A 20197-nucleotide genomic window follows, 5' to 3' on the forward strand; every position below is an offset into this window, starting at 1 on the left:
GGAGTATGTCCATGAGGTCCATTACTATTGGTACCAAAGTTGCTTCAAGTCTGACCTTGAATCCGTAATAAACACCTGGATATTCCTCCTTGTGTATTCATTGCAAGGGGCAACCAGTTGCTTTGAATTTGTTCTGAAGTCTAAAATTAGCTGTTCTTGTGATTGAAAATACAGTTACTTTCCTATGTCAGTCTGAACAATGTAAAATATCTTAGCATTATTTCTATTTATCAAAATCATCTCAGGTTAAGCAGAAATCATCATCCTGACCATCCACAGCTGTACGTGTGTACAATATATGGAATATACAGATAAGAGAAACACACAAACAGAGGGAAAATACCCATCCAGTTCTCAGGGAAGGAATGCAGTTCTTAGGGAAGAAACGAAGTGGTACAAGAGAGAAAGTACAGACAGAAGCAACTGATTACATTCAGTGACTCCATGTCCTTCCCAGTTGGGTCTCCCCATCAGAGTCATTCATCTGGTGGGTTGACCTACTGAACACTAATTGTCACCTGCCGTAAGCTCCCATGGCCCCCTTCAGACCCTTAGACATGAGGACCATGTGCCAAACAGAGCTGGGAGAATGGGCAGATGGAATAATAAGATGGAGTCTTGGTGACTCCACACTTGTCAAACAGCATCTGCACTGTGTGTTTCAGTGTTCCAGGATCATAGAAGGCTGTGGACATGCCCCAGTGCTACAGTACTTCCCAAGTATGCAACACCCTGTATCCTCAGCACTGAGATGGAGGCAGGCTCTCTTGGTCAGCTCTGAACCTGCCTTGGACCTCACCCTTCTTGCCTTCTTGGAATACTTTCCCCTGGTTAGATGCTTTCAGGGATCTCTGATGGTGTCTGCCCTTCCTGCTCCTGGAAGTTGAGGCAGGGAACCTCTTTCCCAGCTGTGCTGAGCTCTCCAGATAAGGCTCTTCTTACTCTTGGTTCTGCCTTTTTCATTAGCTTGACTTTATCTTAGTGGAGGAAACCACAGTGAGAGTCAGGACCATGCAAATGTCCCCTGAGCCACAGGCCAAACATGGTGGGGAATGGGTTGGAACATTCATAGACTTTTAACCGTCAGGATGGGGCTCCTGACTCTTAAGTCAGGGGTCAAGACAACCCCATCCTGCCATCTCTAACTCCAACAACACGAGCAGATCTCATCCCACCTGGAGATCCTGAAGATCTTCCAGGGAACTGTTCACATCAACAGTGACATCACAAGACACTCATGCAAATATTTGCCAGCTCAGAGTTGTCTAGAAGAAACTTCAGCCAATGGAAATGTGACCTCAATCCAAATGAAGGTATCCTAAATCTACACTTATCTTGTGGAGAAAGGAGTGACCAGCAGAAAGGAGCCAGGCCACCAAGGTAACTCTAACCTAACCAGCACTCTTCAGAAGGGGGTTGGTCTGACCAAATGGACCAGGCATGTGGTTACCTGTATCAAAAAGCATCTACCTTTCAAGTGGCCTCCCTTTGTGTAGAGACCTTAAAGGAGACAGGAATCTTCCATGTGGACAGTGACATCATGTCTGCTGTAATCATCGGAGGAACTAAAACAGACAAACCTCCCGGACCACAAGCACAGAGAAGGCAGTTTCATGCCATACCGACAGCCCATTCTGAACCAGTCTGTTTCCCCAGAAGAAGTGAGATCCTTGAGCTCTCATGAGTTTTGAAAATGTGATTCTCATCCTTGAGACCCTGAGATGAGACAGGACACTTCAAACACCATGACATTGTTGTCCTGTGGTGAAGGGAAGTGAGGAGACCCGTGTCTAGAGGAGCCAGTGAGCCAACATTACACAGGCTCAATGTGTCAGTGCAGGGGTCCAGCTTGGCCTGACTTCAGCTGTTTTGAGTCCAACCATCAAGATCCACCACAAGAAACCCCAACCTGCTCTGCCTGCATGGGCCCCTGCCGTTGCAGTGGACTGTAGGTGTTTGTGAGGGGTCCCAAGTGCTGCCAGTGCAGGAACCAAGCCTGACATTGGTGGCATTAGCTGAGACTAGAACACACACTTTCTGACTCTGGTTAATGCCAGGATTATCCTGCTCACCACTCCTCCCTCTGAGAGCAGTGGCAGCCCACCAGCCTTCCTACCTTCCTCAGCCTGGTGTTTGCCCATATCTCTCTACCTCAGATCAGTCTGATTTATCCTGTCTGAATTTGTCTTTGTTCCCATGCCAACTTCTTCTGCTGTCATTGACTGCTATATACTCCATTTTCTAGACCACAGTTAATATTTATTGAACACAAATTATAGAAGACAAGAGGACAAAATCCAGGATATCTAGACACTATCTTGGCCATCACACCTTCCCACAGTATGAGAGGAAGCTGAGGGTCACAGACTGAGTCTCTTGTCACAAACATGTTGACCCCAAACAATACTTTGTTTGACATCTTATGTACATCTGCCTTGACTCTCTATCTCCAAAGACCCAATAATGACTCATCACAGCACAGACATTCACTTTGATGCTATTGGTCTCTCTGGTGACCCTGTCCCCTTGGAGGGTTGACTACTTCTCAAGAACTCCATCTTTTCTGCTGGCACCACCACCATCCTCAACATCGTCTACATCCCCATCATCATCACCATCACTATCACTATCCAGACATTACTTCCTAGAAGACACAAGGGTGAGTTGATCCTGCTGATGCTGGGAAGAATCACCTAGAGGTCATAGGGACCCTGCTCTCAAGGAATGGGACATGGTCCCCTGCTCTGGCTTCAGTGACCACTCTGGCTTTCTCCCATCTTCAGCTCTCCAGGTTTCCTAGGTTCTCATGGCTTGTTCCTGTACTGCTCTCCATATCAGACCCTCTGTATTGCAGTCCTAGTCCCATTCTCTAGGAATTCTGGCCCCTTATTTTAGACTTCAGTTCTCATCTTCTTAAAGCACTGCATTGACCTTGCTCTGCTCAGACAGAGAAATAGAAACCACTCAACCCTCAGGTCAATAGACTTGATCATGCCTTATTTCCCTTGTAATGGTATGTTCCCCCCCCCTTGTGTTCATCCCTATACATGTCATTTCCCCTGAACTCTTAACTGCTTGGTGGAGGGGTCACTGAGGCTAGAATGACTGTAGATCCTTGTGGTGCTGCTCAAATTCATGCAACCTCTCTTCTAGATTGTTAGCCACCTCCCGTAGCGCTCCTCCTGACTTTGTCTTTGCTCCATTGTGTAAATCTATGGAGTCAGTCACAAGGTTATACACATCAAATCCAAATAGTGAAACATTACCGACTCCTTTTCCAATCCTGGCTAGTCTGGTTCCTCGGGGAATATTGTGTGGGATGAGATTCCTCAACTGCCTAGTACCTCCTCTGAACGTTGTAAAGTTCCTGATTCTGCCTGTCCCGATGACTTTAATATGATCCCTGAGGGTTTTCCAGGCACAGATTAACTCCACACCCTTACTACTAACTTTGAATGTGATCAAAGGCATGATCTTCAAAATTCTGTTCACTATGTCCATGATGGCTCCAACCAGGTGCCTGGCTTCACTTTCATCTGCCATTGTGATGGATTCTTCCACAATGCTAGTGGTGAGACCAGTCGCAGCTGATGCTGCTCCTAAACCTGCTGCTGCGAGAGCCAGAGAGGCCCCTGCTGTGAAGGGTGCCAGAACTAATCCAGCGATTGTGGCTGCGATGCTGGTGGAGCCGGACACCACATTGGAGATGGTGCAGCCCTTGTGCACCTCGTCAAGATGGTCAGCCAGAGCTCGGAGCTTCCTGATGTGTTCTTCAAGTTTCATTTTCAACTCAGGAAATTCCTTCAGAAAATTTTTTTTCTGCTGCCTCTTTTCTGTTTCATCATTTTCATCTGCGGGCTCCCGGGCTAAATGCTGCTTCAGTGCATCACGCAGGGCAGCTTCCTCCTCGCTGTGACAGAAGAGATCAAGTTCATGAATAAAACAGTTACTTTTTGAATGTTAAAGCCTTGTTCAAACCTCACTTTCATGCCACAGACCCAGCAGGAGTAACGCAGCAGAGATCTGTAATCTGCCCTCTACCTGGATCATCTGTTACAGCATAGATGTCCAGGGCCTTAGTCCATAGGGGTCAGTGTGTGAAGTCAGGACACTTGACAAAATTAGAGGCACTGATAAAATGATTTCACTCAAGGTCAAGCCAATGTCATCGCTATTGTGGTAGCCCTGTTGATGAGTGCCGCACATGGACTTAGAGCCATTACTCTTTTAGTCAGAGAACTGTGCGTGTTGTATGGAATTCCCCTTTCCCCAGAGTCTCCTCTCTGTCCCTGGTTGCCCTGAAGTCATCGGCACCCCATGCAGTATTGAGCTTGCAGGAATGCCTGTGTTTGTCTGGGAGGTCTGCAATGGACCATTCACAGGGCAAGCCAAGTGTGGATTTCTCAATCTGAATGAATTCCAAACCTAATGTCTCAAAACTCCACATCTGTCCTCATGGGACAATACACAGCGACAGCACAACTGATTATAAAGAATTACAGAAACTCCTCCATCTCCTGTACACTGTCAGCATCCAGGCAGATTCAGGTTCCATCTGTGATATACTTTACTAAATATCTGCAGGTGTTTCAAAGTGTGGAAAATGCAGGGTCTGAGATGCATCTGTTCCCAAGAATTTCCTATGAACATGCTCAACCTGAAAGATGTGGGAACTTTGGTGCCATTTCTGATATGCAGAGGAACTGGAAGCCAAAACACTGACCTCAGGAAGATCCCCCTGAGGCCTGTGTCACCGGAATTGATTTCTTACTGATGTCCATATAGAGAAACTGTGGTCCTGCCCTCCTGACAGGTGTCTCTAAGTCCCCAGCTCTCTGTGTGTACAGTATGGCTCCATGTTTGTCCCTGAGGGCAACAGTCCTGAGCAGTGTTCTCCTGGCTTCTTTTTTTTCCATAGTTAAACATTCTTTTCTTTCATTTTTTTTAAAATTTATTTATTTATTAAGGATTTCTGCCTCCTCCCCGCCACTGCCTCCCTTTTCCCTCCCCCTCCCCCGATCAAGCTCCCCTCCCTCATCTGCTCGAAGAGCAATCAGGGTTCTCTGACCTGTGGGAAGTCCAAGGACCACCCACCTCTATCCAGGTCTAGTAAGGTGAGCATCCAAACTGCCTAGGCTCCCCCAAAACCAGTACGTGCAGTAGGATCAAAAACCCACTGCCATTGTTCTTGAGTTTTCAGTATTCCTCATTGTCCGCTATGTTCAGCTAGTCCGGATTTATCCCATGCTTTTTCAGTCCCAGGCCAGCTGGCCTTGGTGAGTTCCCGATAGAACATCCCCATTGTCTCAGTGTGTGAGTGCACCCCTCGCCGTCCTGAGTTCCTTGCTCGTGCTCCCTCTCCTTCTGCTCCTGATTTGGAACTTGAGATTTCTGTCCGGTGCTCCAATGTGGGTCTCTGTCTTGTCTCCTTTCATTGCCTGATGAAGGTTAATATTCATGAGGATGCCTATGTGTTTGTCTTTGGGTTCACCTTCTTATTTAGCTTCACTAGGAACATGAATTATAAGCTCAATGTCCTTTATTTATGGCTAGAAACCAAATATGAGTGAGTACATCCCATGTTCCTCTTTTTGGGTCTGGCTTACCTCACTCAGGATAGTGTTTTCTATTTCCATCCATTTGTATGCAAAATTCAAGAAGTCCTTGTTTTTTACTGCTGAGTAATACTCTAATATGTATATACTCCATAATTTCTTCATCCATTCTTCCGTTGAAGGGCATCTAGGTTGTTTCCAGGTTCTGTCTATTACAAACAATGCTGCTATGAACATAGTTGAGCATATACTTTTGTTGTATGATAGGGCCTCTCTTTGGTATATTCCCAGGAGTGGTATTGCTGGGTCCAGGGGTAGGTTGATCCCGAATTTCCTAAGAAACTGAAACACTGATTTCCAAAGTGGTTGCACAAGATTGCATTCCCACCAGCAATGGATGAGGGTACCCCTTCATCCACAGCCTCTCCAGCAAAGGCTATCATTGGAGTTTTTTATTTTAGCCATTCTGACCGGTGTAAGATGATATCTCAAAGTTGTTTTGATTTGCATTTCCCTGATCGCTAAGGACGTTGAGCATGACCTTAAGTGTCTTTTGGCCATTTGAAGTTCTTCTGTTGAGAATTCTCTGTTCAGCTCAGTGCCCCATTTTATAATTGGATTGATTAGCCTTTTACGGTCTAGTTTCTTGAGTTCTTTATATATTTTGGAGATCAGACCTTTGTCTGTTGCGGGGTTGGTGAAGATCTTCTCCCAGTAAGTGGGTTGCCTTTTTGTCTTAGTGACAGTGTCCTTTGCTTTACAGAGCTTCTCAGTCTCAGGAGGTCCCATTTATTCAATGATGCCCTTAATGTCTGTGCTGCTGGGGTTATATGTAGGAAGTGGTCTCCTGTGCCCATGTGGTGTAGAGTACTTCCCTTTTTCTCTTCTATCAGGTTCAGTGTGTTCGGACTGATATTGAGGTCTTTAATCCATTTGGACTTGAGTTTTGTGCATGGTGATAGATATGGATCTATTTTCATTCTTCTGCAGATTGACATCCAGTTTTGCCAGCACAATTTGTTGAAGATGCTCTCTTTTTTCCATTGTATACTTTTATCTCCTTTATCGAAAATGAGGTGTTCATAGGTTTGTGGGTTAAAGTCAGGGTCTTCTATTCGATTCCATTGGTCGACTTCTCGGTTTTTATGCCAATACCAAGCTGTTTTCAATACTGTAGCTCTGTAAGAGAGTTTGAAGTCAGGGATGGTAATGCCTCCAGACAATCCTTTATTGTATAAGATTGTTTTGGCTATCCTGGGTTTTTTTTGTTTTTCCATATAAAGTTGATTATTGTCTTCTCCAGATCTGTGAAGAATTTTGATGGGGATTGCATTGAATCTATAGATTGCTTTTGGTAGAATTGCCATTTTTACTATGTTGATCCTCCCAATCTAAGAGCAAGTGAGGTCCTTCCATTTTCTGGTGTCCTCTTCAATTTCTTTCTTCAAAGACTTATAGTTCTTGTCAAATAGATTCTCCTGGCTTCTTGGACCTACTTCAGGATGAAGGTTCATTCCGAGGGTGGGCTTCCAGGAGTGCACTAGTCATGTGATTTCCTGGTGTACAGTGGTCATGTGATTTTCTGGTGTGCAGTAGTCATGTGATTTTCTTGTGTGCAGTAGTTGTGTGATTTGTCACACACTCAATGCAAGACAACACTCCACACTGAGGAAAAGAAACTTGAAGCTTGAAGCTCTCTCATTTTCATCTGGTGGATGTTTCCATCGGCTCATTTTAACCCTCTGTGCTCCGTGGTCAACTGTTACTATGTGCCAACTGTCTTATATGTGCATTCTTTGTGTGGTTTTTGCAGTTTCTCAGTCCTGTTTGGATTAGAGTTGTCCTTCATTAATGGCTAGTGTCAAATATAAAAAGAAGGCTCACTGGGACTCTTTCCTCAGACTTTGTCATTTAGCTATTTTTGAGAATTTAAAATTAAACCCAAAACAAACCTTCAGAGCCACAAGAGACTTTCCAGATCCTTTTGTCTGCTATCTGCTTTCTGCAGATTACCAAATTCCTTTCCCTCCTTGACTGGATCTCACAAGGTGAGTGGCTGCCTGAGGTGACTGAGACAGGACAGCTGCTATTAGCCTTGACTCCACACTGACTCCCACCCCTCACTCACTCTTGACCAGGTCTAGTCAGAGCCCTGCAAACAGAGGTCACCATGGTAACAGATACTACAGCTACTGACAGGGTCACATTTGAACACAGCAAGGCCATGTGCAAATATACAAGGGGCCTGGAGATCACTAATAGTGACAAGCAGGCTGGACATCGACTGAAGCTGGACAAGGCAATAAGAGAAATATTGTCCTCTGAGATGGTGACATATGATCCCCTCAGACTGTCAAGTTCTGCAAACCGTCCTCCAACCACATTGCCTGTGGACTCTTGTCTCTAGCCACACATCCTTTCTGATATTCAGGGAGCCCTGTGTAGAACAGGATAGAGTCTGTAATACGACCTGAGAACTTCTAGGCACACACAGCATGTGGAGGGTGTGCCCAAACACAAAGCTGCACACACATAAAGCATGAGTTTGGGTCTGAGGAGATAAACACTCTTCTCCATCTTGATGTCACCTGCTAGGCCTCTTCTCTGTGCCTCCAATTCCTCCATCCTTTCATCCCTGCTGTCCTTGCTTTCTTCCAACACATCCATTCTACGGTCACTCTAAGTCTTTCCTGGACCCTGGCTGAGACCCTGGTCCTGGTCTCTCTGTGCTTTGGGAAAGGGTGCTGGCACTTGGTTTCCCATCCCTGACCTGCTGCTTATCCCAGGCTATCATCATGTCCTATCAGCCTGCACTTTTATTCCTACTGAACATAGCTGAGGCTCCAGATCTCAGTAAGGACAGTCAGGGTCAACCCAGCTCTGTGCAGCTGCACTGTGGGCTCTCGGCCTCCTCAGCCCAGAGGAGGATCCTACTTTTGTCACAGCTCTTCACATGGGAGGAAAGTGACTGAGACAGAACCTGGGGACACAGCTAACCATGTTTACGTTTTTCTCAATTGTCTCACAATAAGATCTTGATTCCTCAGTCCTACAGGAGACTCCTGGCCCTGGCCTCTTCCCATGTCTAAAGTATCTCTCAGTGATCACTTTCAGGGGCACCCACTGTGCACTGGTCACATGCTGAGAGCTGCACGCACATGATCTTATTTCCTCACATTGCAGTCTCATGGTGGTGACGCTCAGGAAGTGCTAACTAACTTGCCAAGGTCACAGAACTAGTAGATGGCAGAATCAGTCCTGACACCTTGAGCAACATCTTCAGTCAACCTGAGGAGATGTCCACCAGGGATAAAATAGTGGAAACATCCCTCCTGGATTGTTGAGAAGGAATATTGACAACCCCATCCCTGGGACTCCGTAGAGTGGGTATGCCTGCCCAGAAAGCCCTCATCCTCATGGTCTGTTGGGTAGTGCTGGGTGCACCATGCAGGTAACCTTGACAACTCTGCTGCCTCCACAAACGCCTTCCAGGTGTTATCGTCAGTTATCAACAGCTTCAAGTCATCTCTGCACAGTTTGTTCGTGATGATGGTAGTTATATTGTCCACGATGTTTAACAACACTATATACCAAAAAAAAAAAGGGTGAGGTTAGAGGGGAGCATGGAAGAGGTTAAATGGCAAGAAGCAGGAGGGGTGAGACGCCATGTTCCCGAGCATTTGTCTTAGGATTCTAATGGGGTCTCCTGGGTTGTATATTCAATTATGTTCCCTAAATTCATGTGTAAAAGCTCTTAGGCTCAACAACTGTGCTGGGATACAGAACCTTTAAGGAAGTAAAGTAATGAAGACCAAATGATGCTCTAAATATAGAGCGCTCCTCAGTGGGAGTGGTGTCCTTGTGACAGTGAGATACCCGAGGTCTGTTCTCTGTCATCTCTCTGTCATTTCATTATCTATCATATGTTCACACGGTTGTCTCTGTGTCCACCCACCTCTCTGTCTATGTCTATGCATACAGAGGAGACACCATGTGCAGATGTAGTGACCCTTATCCCTCTGCATACCAACAAGAGGATGCTTATTAGGGACTAAATTTCCATATGTTCATTATAGATATGGGCTTCCATTGCAGAGGGAATTGACCGACCTTTTGTCCTTTTGTTGAATTCCTTTTTGTGCTCACCACCAGTTTCTAACACGTCAAAAACTGTGGTACCCGCTCCTTCAGTTGTGACTTTCAAGCCAAGTAGGTTCTCTATTTGCTCATTGTGTCAATAGCAGAATTTTAAAAAATATGGAATTAACATCAGTGTCTATTGAACATGGAGTGACTCGGATTGTTTCCTGACGTAGGGAGCTCTGACACCATGGAGCATGCATTCCTCACTACTTGACTCTTGCATCTTTCATGACTCCACAGCCAGTACCCACAAACAGTATTGCTAGGTTTGGCTGTCAGCTTGGGATGGACCCTTGCCCATTCAACCACATTAGCAGCATCTTTGAACATTGAAGCAATGGCTTTCCAGGACCAAGAAAGCTCTGGGCTTTCTCCATCCTTAAGCTGGAGACTAGCTGGCATCCTCCCACTGTTCCACCACAGGGCAGGAGCCTCCAGTTAGTCTCCCAATCTCATTGACAGTCATAGCTACTCGGTGACATTGAGCCTCTTAGTGCTCCTTTTGTCTCCAGTGCAAAATTTCCAAACGTTTGTCATTTTTTACTGCCCCACCTGCTCTTTCACTGTAGATCTGTGTAAGGAGTCACCATTCCACAGACTCAATATTATGATGCCTTGACCTTTCCCCCAACAAGAAAATTAGTTCATTGTTTTTAATTTAGCCTTTTGTAAATTCTCAGAATATGGATAGAATATACTTAGGTTCTTTGTCAAAATGTCATAGGAATGACTTCTGTCCCAGTTGTCAATAAAGTCCTTGCATCCCTCTGAAATAGCATGAGCCAGAATCCCCACTTCTGCATTGCTCTCAGCACGACTGTCTTCCACGATCTTGCCAAACTGACCCATTGGGCTCTGCTTACAGTATTCAACTGCATGTCTAGTCCAATGTTCCAAAGTCTCCCACATTCCTCACATATAATATCAATCAATACAGCAAATATTTACTGTATATATCACACATTTACATGTTTGTGAGTGTGTCTGTGTGTGTGCACAGATAAAAGGAAAGAGAGAAAGAAAGATAGATATAGATAGGTAGATAGATAGATCAATAGATTGATCGATCAATAGGTAGACAGAGAGGTGGTGGTGGAGAGTTTTTCACGGCATGGGCTCATTCTCTGGTGCCAACACTGTACTAGTTACTTTTCTGTTACTGAGATAAAGCACTATGACACAAATGCACGAATGAAGATCCATTTGGCCTCCAGCTCCACAGGGTTAGATGTCCAGAGTGGCAGTGAAGGGACAGAAGCCGGTGCTGGAAACCGAGAGATCTTCTATACCTAAGATGCATAGAATGTACTGGAAGGGGCAAAGGTTAAAAACTCTATTTTATTTTATTTTGTTCATTTTTGAGACAGTGTCTCACTATGTAACACTGGCTGACCTGGAACTTGATGGGGAATCTCAACCAATCACCTTGTTTGGGGGGAGTGTTTGCCCGGGGCCCCAAATAGCCTATAAAACCATCCATGTGTGCCTGTTTGCCCCTTTTTTTACTGCTCGTCGCTGGAACCCTGGTTTTGTAAGCTGTCCTCTTCTTCCTCTTAATAAAGGTGATATTAAAGCTAGCCTGGTTAATTCTATTTGCGGGTTGTTTACGCCCCTAAAGGAACTCACTGTGTAGAGCAGTTTGACATCAACTCACAGAGACCCACCTACCTCAGACTCCCTAGTGTTGAGATTAAGACTTGAATTTTACAGTCAGCTGAGCTATAAACTCTAAAGGCACACACACAGGGATAAACTTCCTCCAGTAAGGCTCCATGTGCCATGAGTTCCATAACCTCCCCAAATGGCAACACCAACTGGAGACCAAGTATTCAAATCCATGAGCCTCGGGGGAATCTTTTAGTAAGAACAGGCAGCACACTCATACACACAATCACCACACATAGGTGGACCACTAAGACCAAAGGGACCGGATGTGGATAAGTAATAGGTGCAGTATTTTTCCTGTTTTGGAGTCTTTGTGAACTGGAGGCAGTCAGAGAGGTAGAACTTAGCTACCTGACATAGTCACGAGGGCGTCTGGGTCCTCAGCACCAGCTCTGGGATTTCAGGTAGGTTTTCCTTACAGCTCTTCACGTGTCCAGGCTGGGGGGAGGAGAAAGAAACACCAGTAAGAAGTGTAAGATGCAATGGGACAGCTGAGTGAAGTCAGGAGGGAGGGGCCAGAGGCCCAGTGGGTCCACCAGAGTGGGAGTAAAGGACCAAAGGACTGACATCCAGAGTACTTCTCAACCAGTAGGCTCTGCACTGCTGCTTACAGATGCCAGTCATCTGGTCTACCTTGTCCTCTCATCTTGGCCTTGCCAGAGCCCTCTTATCCTCCAGTGTCCAAGGGGGATGTCACCAAGTAAGGGCATAGCAATGAAGAAAAGCAATATGCAATCTACACATAGGAGAAATGGGAAGGGATGGTCTGCCAAATATTTGGTGGGAACACATGTGAATTAATGTTAATGGAAAAGATTTATTGTATGTTTGTGATACACAAGGCTCCTCATACACACCTCATTAGAGGACCACCATCCTCCGTGAGATGGGGACTCCTGTGAACCCCATTTTACAGTGGAGGGAATATCATAAGAGTTTGTTGACATCTCTCAATATTTCACAATAATACTGGACCAGGGATTTGACCCCAAGTTGTTCTGATGGCACCCCATCATTTAGGTATGATTCTCTACTCTCTAAGGCACACAGCATCTCCTCCCCTCCCTATGTGACTGTGAGGGCCTTCTCACCTATATCAGGGCCTCTGTTCTTGAATGGTTAAATTTACAGATGCCACAGTGATCTCCCAAAGTTCATACCCTCCTTGTTCTGCAGGATCCTGTATCCTACCATGCCTGGAGTCCTATTAGTCCCTGCCCCTGAAAGGGCCCATGCAGTCCTCTGCTTTCTTCTCTAAACGTTCACCCTTAGGCAGCTCCTAATCATCGTGTGAAATGAACACTCTCTTGAAAAAAAATTTTTGCACTGCAGATTGATTCCTGTAAGATGTTTCTAGAAGAAAAATGACTGGATCACAGAGCTTCAACATTTAACTTTTTCATAGCCTGAGGCTCAATGTTGCATCAACAATGTGTGAGAAGCCACTTTCCCTTGGGCAGTGCACAAGGGTGGACATTCTCCCTAGACTACTAGTGGACAGTAGCCTGAAATAGCAGATCTGATTGCACAGGGGTTAGGCAAAGTTCTGGGGAGGCTGAGGCAAGGTGGCTGCTGGCAGTTTGAGGACAGCTGAGGCTTCACACGGAGACCTTAGTTTTTTGTTTTGATTTTTTGAGACAGGGTTTCTCCATAGCTTTTGAGACCTTAGTTTTAATTAACAACAAACACCAATGGTGTCTGGGGCTAGGGCTACTTTTTGGTGGTGGAACCCCTCAGTGTGTATGAGACTCTGGGCATCATCCCTAGTGCTACAAATGGATACGATAAATAGCTCCTATCTGCAGGTTTGTCCAGACCCTCCCAGCCCTGGGTAACCTATAACTAAGGGCACTTCTCCACATTACACTTGCCACCTGCCCCACCCCAATTCCTCCTCCAGGACCAGTGGATTTGGCATGATCCTTGTTGCAGCCCTGTGCTGCGAAGCAGAACAAACTATGCAGCCTTCTCTCTAGGGCTCAGCAAGGGTTCCACAAGCACTCCATATCTAAAGCAAGGGGACAGCAGAGAGTGTCCCTGGAGATACTGTGGGGCCAGAGCAGCTCATATTGTCCAAATTATGAAGGAAGAACTGACTGTTGAACCATAAGGAAGATGACCATCAAACCAGGAAACACAAGCACCAGGAAGTGCTCTGCTTCCCTGGGACAGAACAATGAGAAATGATAGCCAGAAAGTAGGTAACCATAGAGACCCACGGGACAGAGGTGAGACGCATGGCTTACTTATTTAGCTAGGTCTGACCCCTGAGTGTGCATGTGTCACAGGTCTGCTCCATTTTCCTTTTTTTTTTGGTAATAGGGTCTCACTATGTAGCCTCCAGTACCCTGCAACTCAATGTATAGATGAGGCTGGCCTTGAACTCAAAGCCCCTACCTCCTAAATGCTGGATTAAAAGTACGTACCTCTCATGCCCAGCTGTCTGTCTTATTTACTCAAATACACAGGACAGAGCCTGCCATTCCCCATCCCGCACAGGCTGAGCAGAGAACAGGTGAGGCCCAGAGGACACAAGGCTGCCATCCACTGCTCAGCCTCCTTTCCAGGATCCTGGTCAAGCCACTCTCCACTGAGTGTGTCTCCTGCAGCCTTAGTTTACACTCAGAGACTGCCATAGATTAGGGTCTCAGAGAAAGGTTGGGTGAGAGATCTCCCATTCCCCCCAGCAACCAGAAAGGGCTCCTTGTATCTCAGAAGGCAGCCTTTGCCCCCATGAGCTTTAGAACCAGCCCTCCAGAGACAGCTTAATTACCAGTCCCCTAAGATGGGCAGGCTTAGGTCCCTGCCCTTCTCTATCTTTTTGTTTCCTCCATTTCACAATGGAGTGGGCACCCACACCAGACACCTTTCTTCTGCAGTTCCCTGTCATGCCCCAAACATTCTGTTATCCAAGGGGAACCCTTGAAGATCAGTGATCCCATTTGATGCGTTCCCCAACCTCTTGGGCTTAGGAAGAACAGTCAGAACCGACTCGGATGTAATTACAGATTCACTGCCCTTGAGTGCATCTGTAAAATGGTCCATCACATCCTCTAGAGCTGCAGTGAAGATGAGCACTGAGGGAACTGCACACCTTCCCATACTTACCGAGGAGTCTTGATCTCCCAAGCTGAGCAGGACTCAGGTTTCAGCAGCATGGGTGCCTCTGCCTGTGCCTGTGATTATCGGACAAAGGTCAGAGCTCAAGGAAGGGTGAAAACCTCCTCTTCTGTGCAGCTCAGAAACAAGGGAAACTTCAGACACAGCTTTTGAGCTCCACCCTCACTGCACTTCCGTGTCCACCCTCTCACAGGAACAACCTCAGGCTTTCTAGATTCTTCTCTGCCCACCCATGCTGTTTGTAGGTTTTCCATGGTCTTTAAGAAAATAGAGTAGACCCAGGCTAGCTGGCCTGAGCATGGGATAAATCCGGACTCGCTGAACATAGCGGACAATGAGGAATACTGAGAACTCAAGAACAATGGCAGTGGGTTTTTGATCCTATTGCACGTACTGGCTTTGGGGGAGCTTAGGCAGTTTGGATGCTCACCTTACTAGACCTGGATAGAGGTGGGCGGTCCTTGGGCTTCCCACAGGTCAGGGAACCCTGATTGCTCTTCGAGCAGATGAGGGAGGGTGACTTGATCTGAGGAGGGGGAGGGAAATGGGAGGCGGTTGCAGGGAGGAGGCAGAAATCCTTAATAAATAAATAAATTAAAAAAATAAAATAAAGCAAACTCTAAAAAAAAGGAAAATAGAGTAGGAGACAGCTCTCTGTCTCTCTCCCCTTCTTTCCCTCTTTCCCTCCCTTTCTCTTTCCTTCCCTCCTTCCACTTCTCCCTCCCTTCCTCCCTCTCAATTCTCCTTACCCACCCAATACCCTCTTCTTAAATAAAACTTTATACCAGGTTCAAAAACAAAACAAAACAAACAAACAAAAGAAAATAGAGTATGCCACCAGAGTAGGTCGTATGGCCCCTTCATTGCCTACGATCATTTGCATTTCAGATATTTACACTATGATTCATGATAGTTACAACATTCCAGATATGAAGTTGTAATGAAAGTCATTTTAGGGTTGGGGATTACTGCAGCAGGAGGAACTGATTAAAAGGTGGCAGTCTTGGAAAGTTGAGAATCACTGCACTAGAGGATTAGGAACCTACCACACATCACTCTCCACAGCTCCTGGGTTCTGACCAGCCTGTTCTCTCCGAGCCCCTCCTCTCTCTGAGCCCCTCCTTGCCCCTCATGCAGTCCTGGGCTCTGGAGTGGATGGAGCTGATGCTGTTGAACATGGTGCTTGGAATCCAACTTTGCTTAGAACCATACTACATTGCTTCCTCCATTAGTTCCCAGCATCCTCCACGACAGAGAACACTACCTCATGTCTTGCTCTCATGGCATCCTTCATGGACAGACCAAGATCCTCTGCTCTGTCAGAGACCCGCAGCTGGAAGGCTATGAGACATCTCTGACTTGTCCCAGGAGAAGGGAGTAAGAGGACCTGAACACCAGGAGCCAACAAACTCTCTCTTTTCGAGCTATTTTATCACAGACAAATGTCCCTGGGGCTGGATGGCCACGTCCTCACAGCTTGAAAAAGGGAGAGCAGGTGACTACTCAGGACCCATACACTACAGTTAGCAACACGTTCATTTCACCATTTGGAGTTTTCCGATCATTCTGTAAGATGCAAATCTTTCTCCATTTTACAAATCAGTGTGTAATTATCACATGCTCTATGGGGCTGTGCTGTAATTTTGCAGGTGGGGAGACTGGAGTGAGAACCGAGCTCACAGCTTTCATTCCATATCTCAAAGAAGACTGAGCCATGAGTCAAGCCAAGATGGAGCCTTAGACATGATGCACTCTTTAGAGAGTTATTTTTTTCATTAAAAATTTTTTCTTGGCCCCTAATTCTGGTGGATACTCACTGCTCAGTTTCAAGACATACCAGTCAGAAGAACAGGTGAGTGACCCATCTTCCAGCTGAACTGTCTCACTCCTGAGATTTGGCTCCCAGAGACCAATCCCACTCTCCCACCCAGTCCTGCCCCACCCCTGCTCCCTCCTGCATCTGTGCTCCTCCTCCTGCTCAGGTGACTCCAACTGTCACCAGCATCAGTCCAAGCTGGTAAAAGAAAACAGGTGCAGGCCACACCAGTGAGTAGAACTGGGGCAGGCCACATCAGCTAGAAAAACAGGCGAACTTGGGCAGACTGCCTGCTGGACCAGACACCACAGCTGCCACCAGAACCACACACAGGCAGGCCTGCAGCAGACCTCCTCCACTGACTCAGGGCCACCAACCTTCACTCCCTTTCTCATCACTGTATCCCACCTTCCAATGTAGGCAAAGACTTCCTGCTGCACCAAAGCCAAGCCAGCTGCCACAAGTCCAGCCCCCAACTTAGACAGAGACTCCCTACTAGATCAGAGGTCATGTCAGTTGCCAGATATCCAGGTCATAAAGTCCGGGAGACCAAAGAGGAAACAGAAACCAAAGAATAAAACACCCATCCAATAAAGATAAACTCAGAAATCAGTACCTAGACATATAATCATCCAAACCCAAGTGCCTAGATACCAGTGTAAGAACACAATGGAGAGCAGCCAGGGAAATATAGCACCACGAGAGCCCAGTTAGACGACAACAGCAAGACCAGAATGTTCCAACATAGCTGGAGCACAGGAAAATGGCCTTAAAACCAACTTCATGAACATGATACAGGCCCTTAAAGAAGAAATAGAAAATTCCCTCGAAGAAACTAGGAACGAGGCGGTTCTGGCACAGGCCAGGCAGGCACCACCACGATGAGCAAGCACGTGATAGGAGATGGGAGAGGAAGAGAAGCAGAGTGGTGTGCACTGTGAAGAGAGTCAGAACTGGAGACGCGCAGGAGTGAGAACAGCCTGATGTGAGAGGCCTGTTCTGCCACCTCGGACCACGGCGATATTGCATCTGCTCTGCCCCCAAGGGCCATGTCTGCAGCACAGGTATGTGTCGAGGTCTGTGGCACAGTGGTGCCAGCAGTGATGGGTGCAGGAGAGATGGCTCTGCCCCTCTCTTGGGCACTGCAGGAGAGCTGGCCCTGGTGGCATGCGAGAGAGAGAGCTGGTCGACTGAACAACTCAGCTAATAGACTGGTCCAGACCCAGGCCTTGTAAAATGGCATACCCCAATACCTAACCAGTCGATGAACTGCTGGAGCACATGAAGGAACTGGTCCTGTAGAACCATAGCCTCAGGATCTCCAGAACTCAGAGCAATAGCAGGATATTCCAGGAGTCTCACTGAGGGGCCACTATCAATGGTGTAGCAGAATCCAGAGGCCTCAAATACAAAAACAAAACATAACAACAAAAACAACAACAATAACAAACAAACAAAAATAAAAACAAAAACAGAGCAACAAAAACCCCAATGGCTCATTGCAAAGAACATTTGCAAGAAAAGCCTCTTGGCAAATGTGTGTACTGTGTGACACACCGTAACACACCAGTGATGTGTGATTCCCCTCTGCATCCTGTGAATACCATTGGTTCCTGAATAAAGAAGAGGCTTTGGCCTGTGATAGGGCAGAATAGAGCTAGGTGGGAAAACTAAACTGAATGGTGGGATAAAGAAGGCGGAGACAGAGAGGAGTCATATAGCTGTCACCGGGGACAAAACCCTGTGCTGGAGCCTGAGGAAACTTTGCTGGTAGGACATGACCTTGTGTGATGCACAGATTAATGCAGATGGGTTAGTTGTTTTTTAAGATTTTTTTTGGGGGGGGGTTCAAGCTAAAGATCAGGAAAGCAAAGCATCCAAGCCATTAGAGAGCTCTTGCCTCTATGAAATCTTCAGACTGAAAAAGAGCAAATTCCTGTCTCATCCTGGCTTATATGCTTCTTTAGTGCTGGGAAAAAAGGTGTGCACCACCGCCCGCCTCTGTGGCTTAGTAGTGTTGTTACTGGGGTTAAAGGTGTGTGCACCACCGCCTGGCTTGTGGGGCTGACTAGTGTGGCTAGCTTTGCACTCTGATCTTCAGGCAAGCTTTATTTACTAAAACACAAGAAAACTATCACTATAGACTTGTTATGTTCTATTATGTTCTGAAGTTCCAAGACAGTCATGGCCCTCAACCTGTGAGATCTGATCCTTCTTCCAGGTGAATAAGATTTTATTTATTTATTATGAGTACAACATTCTGCCTCCATGTATGCCCACATGTCAGAAGAGGGCGCCAGATCTCATTACAGATGGTTGTGAGCCACCATGTGGTTGGTGGGAATTGAACTCATGACCTGTGGAAGAGCAGCCAGTGCTCTTAACCACTGAGCCATCTCTCCAGCCCCAGGTGGGTTAGTTTAAGATATAAGAGTTAGCCAAAAATTCACTTAAGCCATTGGCCAAAAAATATTACAAATAATATAATTTCTGAGTGATTATTTCAGGGCTGAGCAACTGGGAACAAACTAACCACTTCCAACTACACACCACAGCTTCAGCAAGACTTTCTTCTAATTTTTAATGTTTATTTTCTAGATTTTTTTAGGAGAGGGGAGGTTGCAAGACTAGAGAGTAGACATGGAAGGACTGGCAAAGATTTGGGATTGGTGTTCATGATGTGAAACTCACAAAGAATCAAAAACTCGTGGGTAAAAAAAAGAAATCAGGGGAAAGACAAACAAAATTGGAGCAAATAAACAAATTCATTAAATAATGCCAAGACAGTCACGAAAACGCAAACAGGTAAGGCAAAGAGATCAAGATTGGAAATGAAAATAGAAACAAACAAAAAAAAAACTTCCACAAACTTAGAAGATCTTGTTTATTTCCCTTTCCCAGGGGGATCCAAGTATGTTTCTTTTAGAGTTCTCCTTGCTACCTTGCTGCATCCTCTCTGAGGAGTGGATGGGGGATGGGATGGAAAGGAAGGTGGAGGGAACTGGAGGATGGGAGGGAATGGAAACTGGGATTGGTATGTAAAATTTCAATTAAATAATAAAAAATAAAAAAACACAAACAGAGATCTCTGGAAATGGAAATCTAGTAAGTGAACAGGAGCTACAGACACAAGTATCACCAACAGAATACAAGAGATAGAAGAAAGAATCTCAGGGGTAGAAGATGCAATAGAAGCAATAGATACATTGGTGAAAGAAAATGTATAATCTGAAAAATTCACAAAACAGTACATTCTCGAAATGTGGAATACTGTGAAAAGCCAAAGCCAAAGAGTAATAGAAATAGAAGAAGCAGAAGAATCCCAGATCAAAGGCTCAGAAAATATTTTCAACAAAATTACAGAAGTAAAATGTACAAACCAAGGACAACGGCAAGGGGTTTTGATCCTACGTAATGTGCTGGCTTTGTGGGAGCCTACCCAGTTTGGATGTTCACCTTCCTAGATATGGACGGAGGGGGGAGGACCTAGGACTTACCACAGGGCAGGGAACCCTGACAGCTCTTTGGACTGGAGAGGGAGGGGGAAAGGAGTGGGGGGAGGGTGAGAAGGGTGGGAGAAGGGGGAGAAGGTTGGGAGGAGGGGGAGGGAAATGGGAGGCTGGGAGGAGGTGGAAACTTGTTTTTTTCTCATTTTCTCAATAAAAAAAAAGAGAAAAAAAAAACAAAAAAAATTAAAAAAAAACTAAAGGAAGACATTCCTATAAAGGTGAGAGAAGCTTAAATAACACTAAATAGACTAGACCAGAAAAGGAAGTCCCATGACACATGATAATCAAAAGTTTAACATACAGAACAAAAAAGACAATCAAGGGCTACAAGGGAAGAGGACCAAGTCATATATAAAGGCAAATCCATTAGAATTACAGCTGACTTCTCA

General features: G+C 45.8%; 1 protein-coding gene across 1 annotated transcript; it reads right to left on the minus strand.

Annotated features, from left to right (window-relative positions):
- Positions 1–3096: 3096 nt before the first annotated feature.
- On the minus strand, positions 3097–14551 carry LOC142842915 (apolipoprotein L3-like). Its single transcript, XM_075959458.1, has 4 exons — positions 14472–14551; positions 11715–11801; positions 9012–9138; positions 3097–3910 (listed from the first exon to the last, which is right to left on the minus strand). The coding sequence occupies exons 2-4, from the start codon at positions 11719–11721 to the stop codon at positions 3097–3099; spliced, it is 948 nt and encodes a 315-aa protein (XP_075815573.1). The 5' UTR covers positions 11722–11801; positions 14472–14551.
- Positions 14552–20197: the final 5646 nt, after the last annotated feature.

The sequence above is a fragment of the Microtus pennsylvanicus genome, chromosome 2, assembly GCF_037038515.1.
Source record: "Microtus pennsylvanicus isolate mMicPen1 chromosome 2, mMicPen1.hap1, whole genome shotgun sequence".
Lineage (NCBI taxonomy): Eukaryota > Metazoa > Chordata > Mammalia > Rodentia > Cricetidae > Microtus > Microtus pennsylvanicus.

Excerpts from the sequence above, each read along its gene's own strand:
- LOC142842915 (XM_075959458.1), bottom strand. Across the intron at positions 3,911-9,011 it reads GAGGCAGCAGAGTTGTCAAG|CGAGGAGGAAGCTGCCCTGC; the intron begins GTTACCTGCATG and ends CTTCTGTCACAG.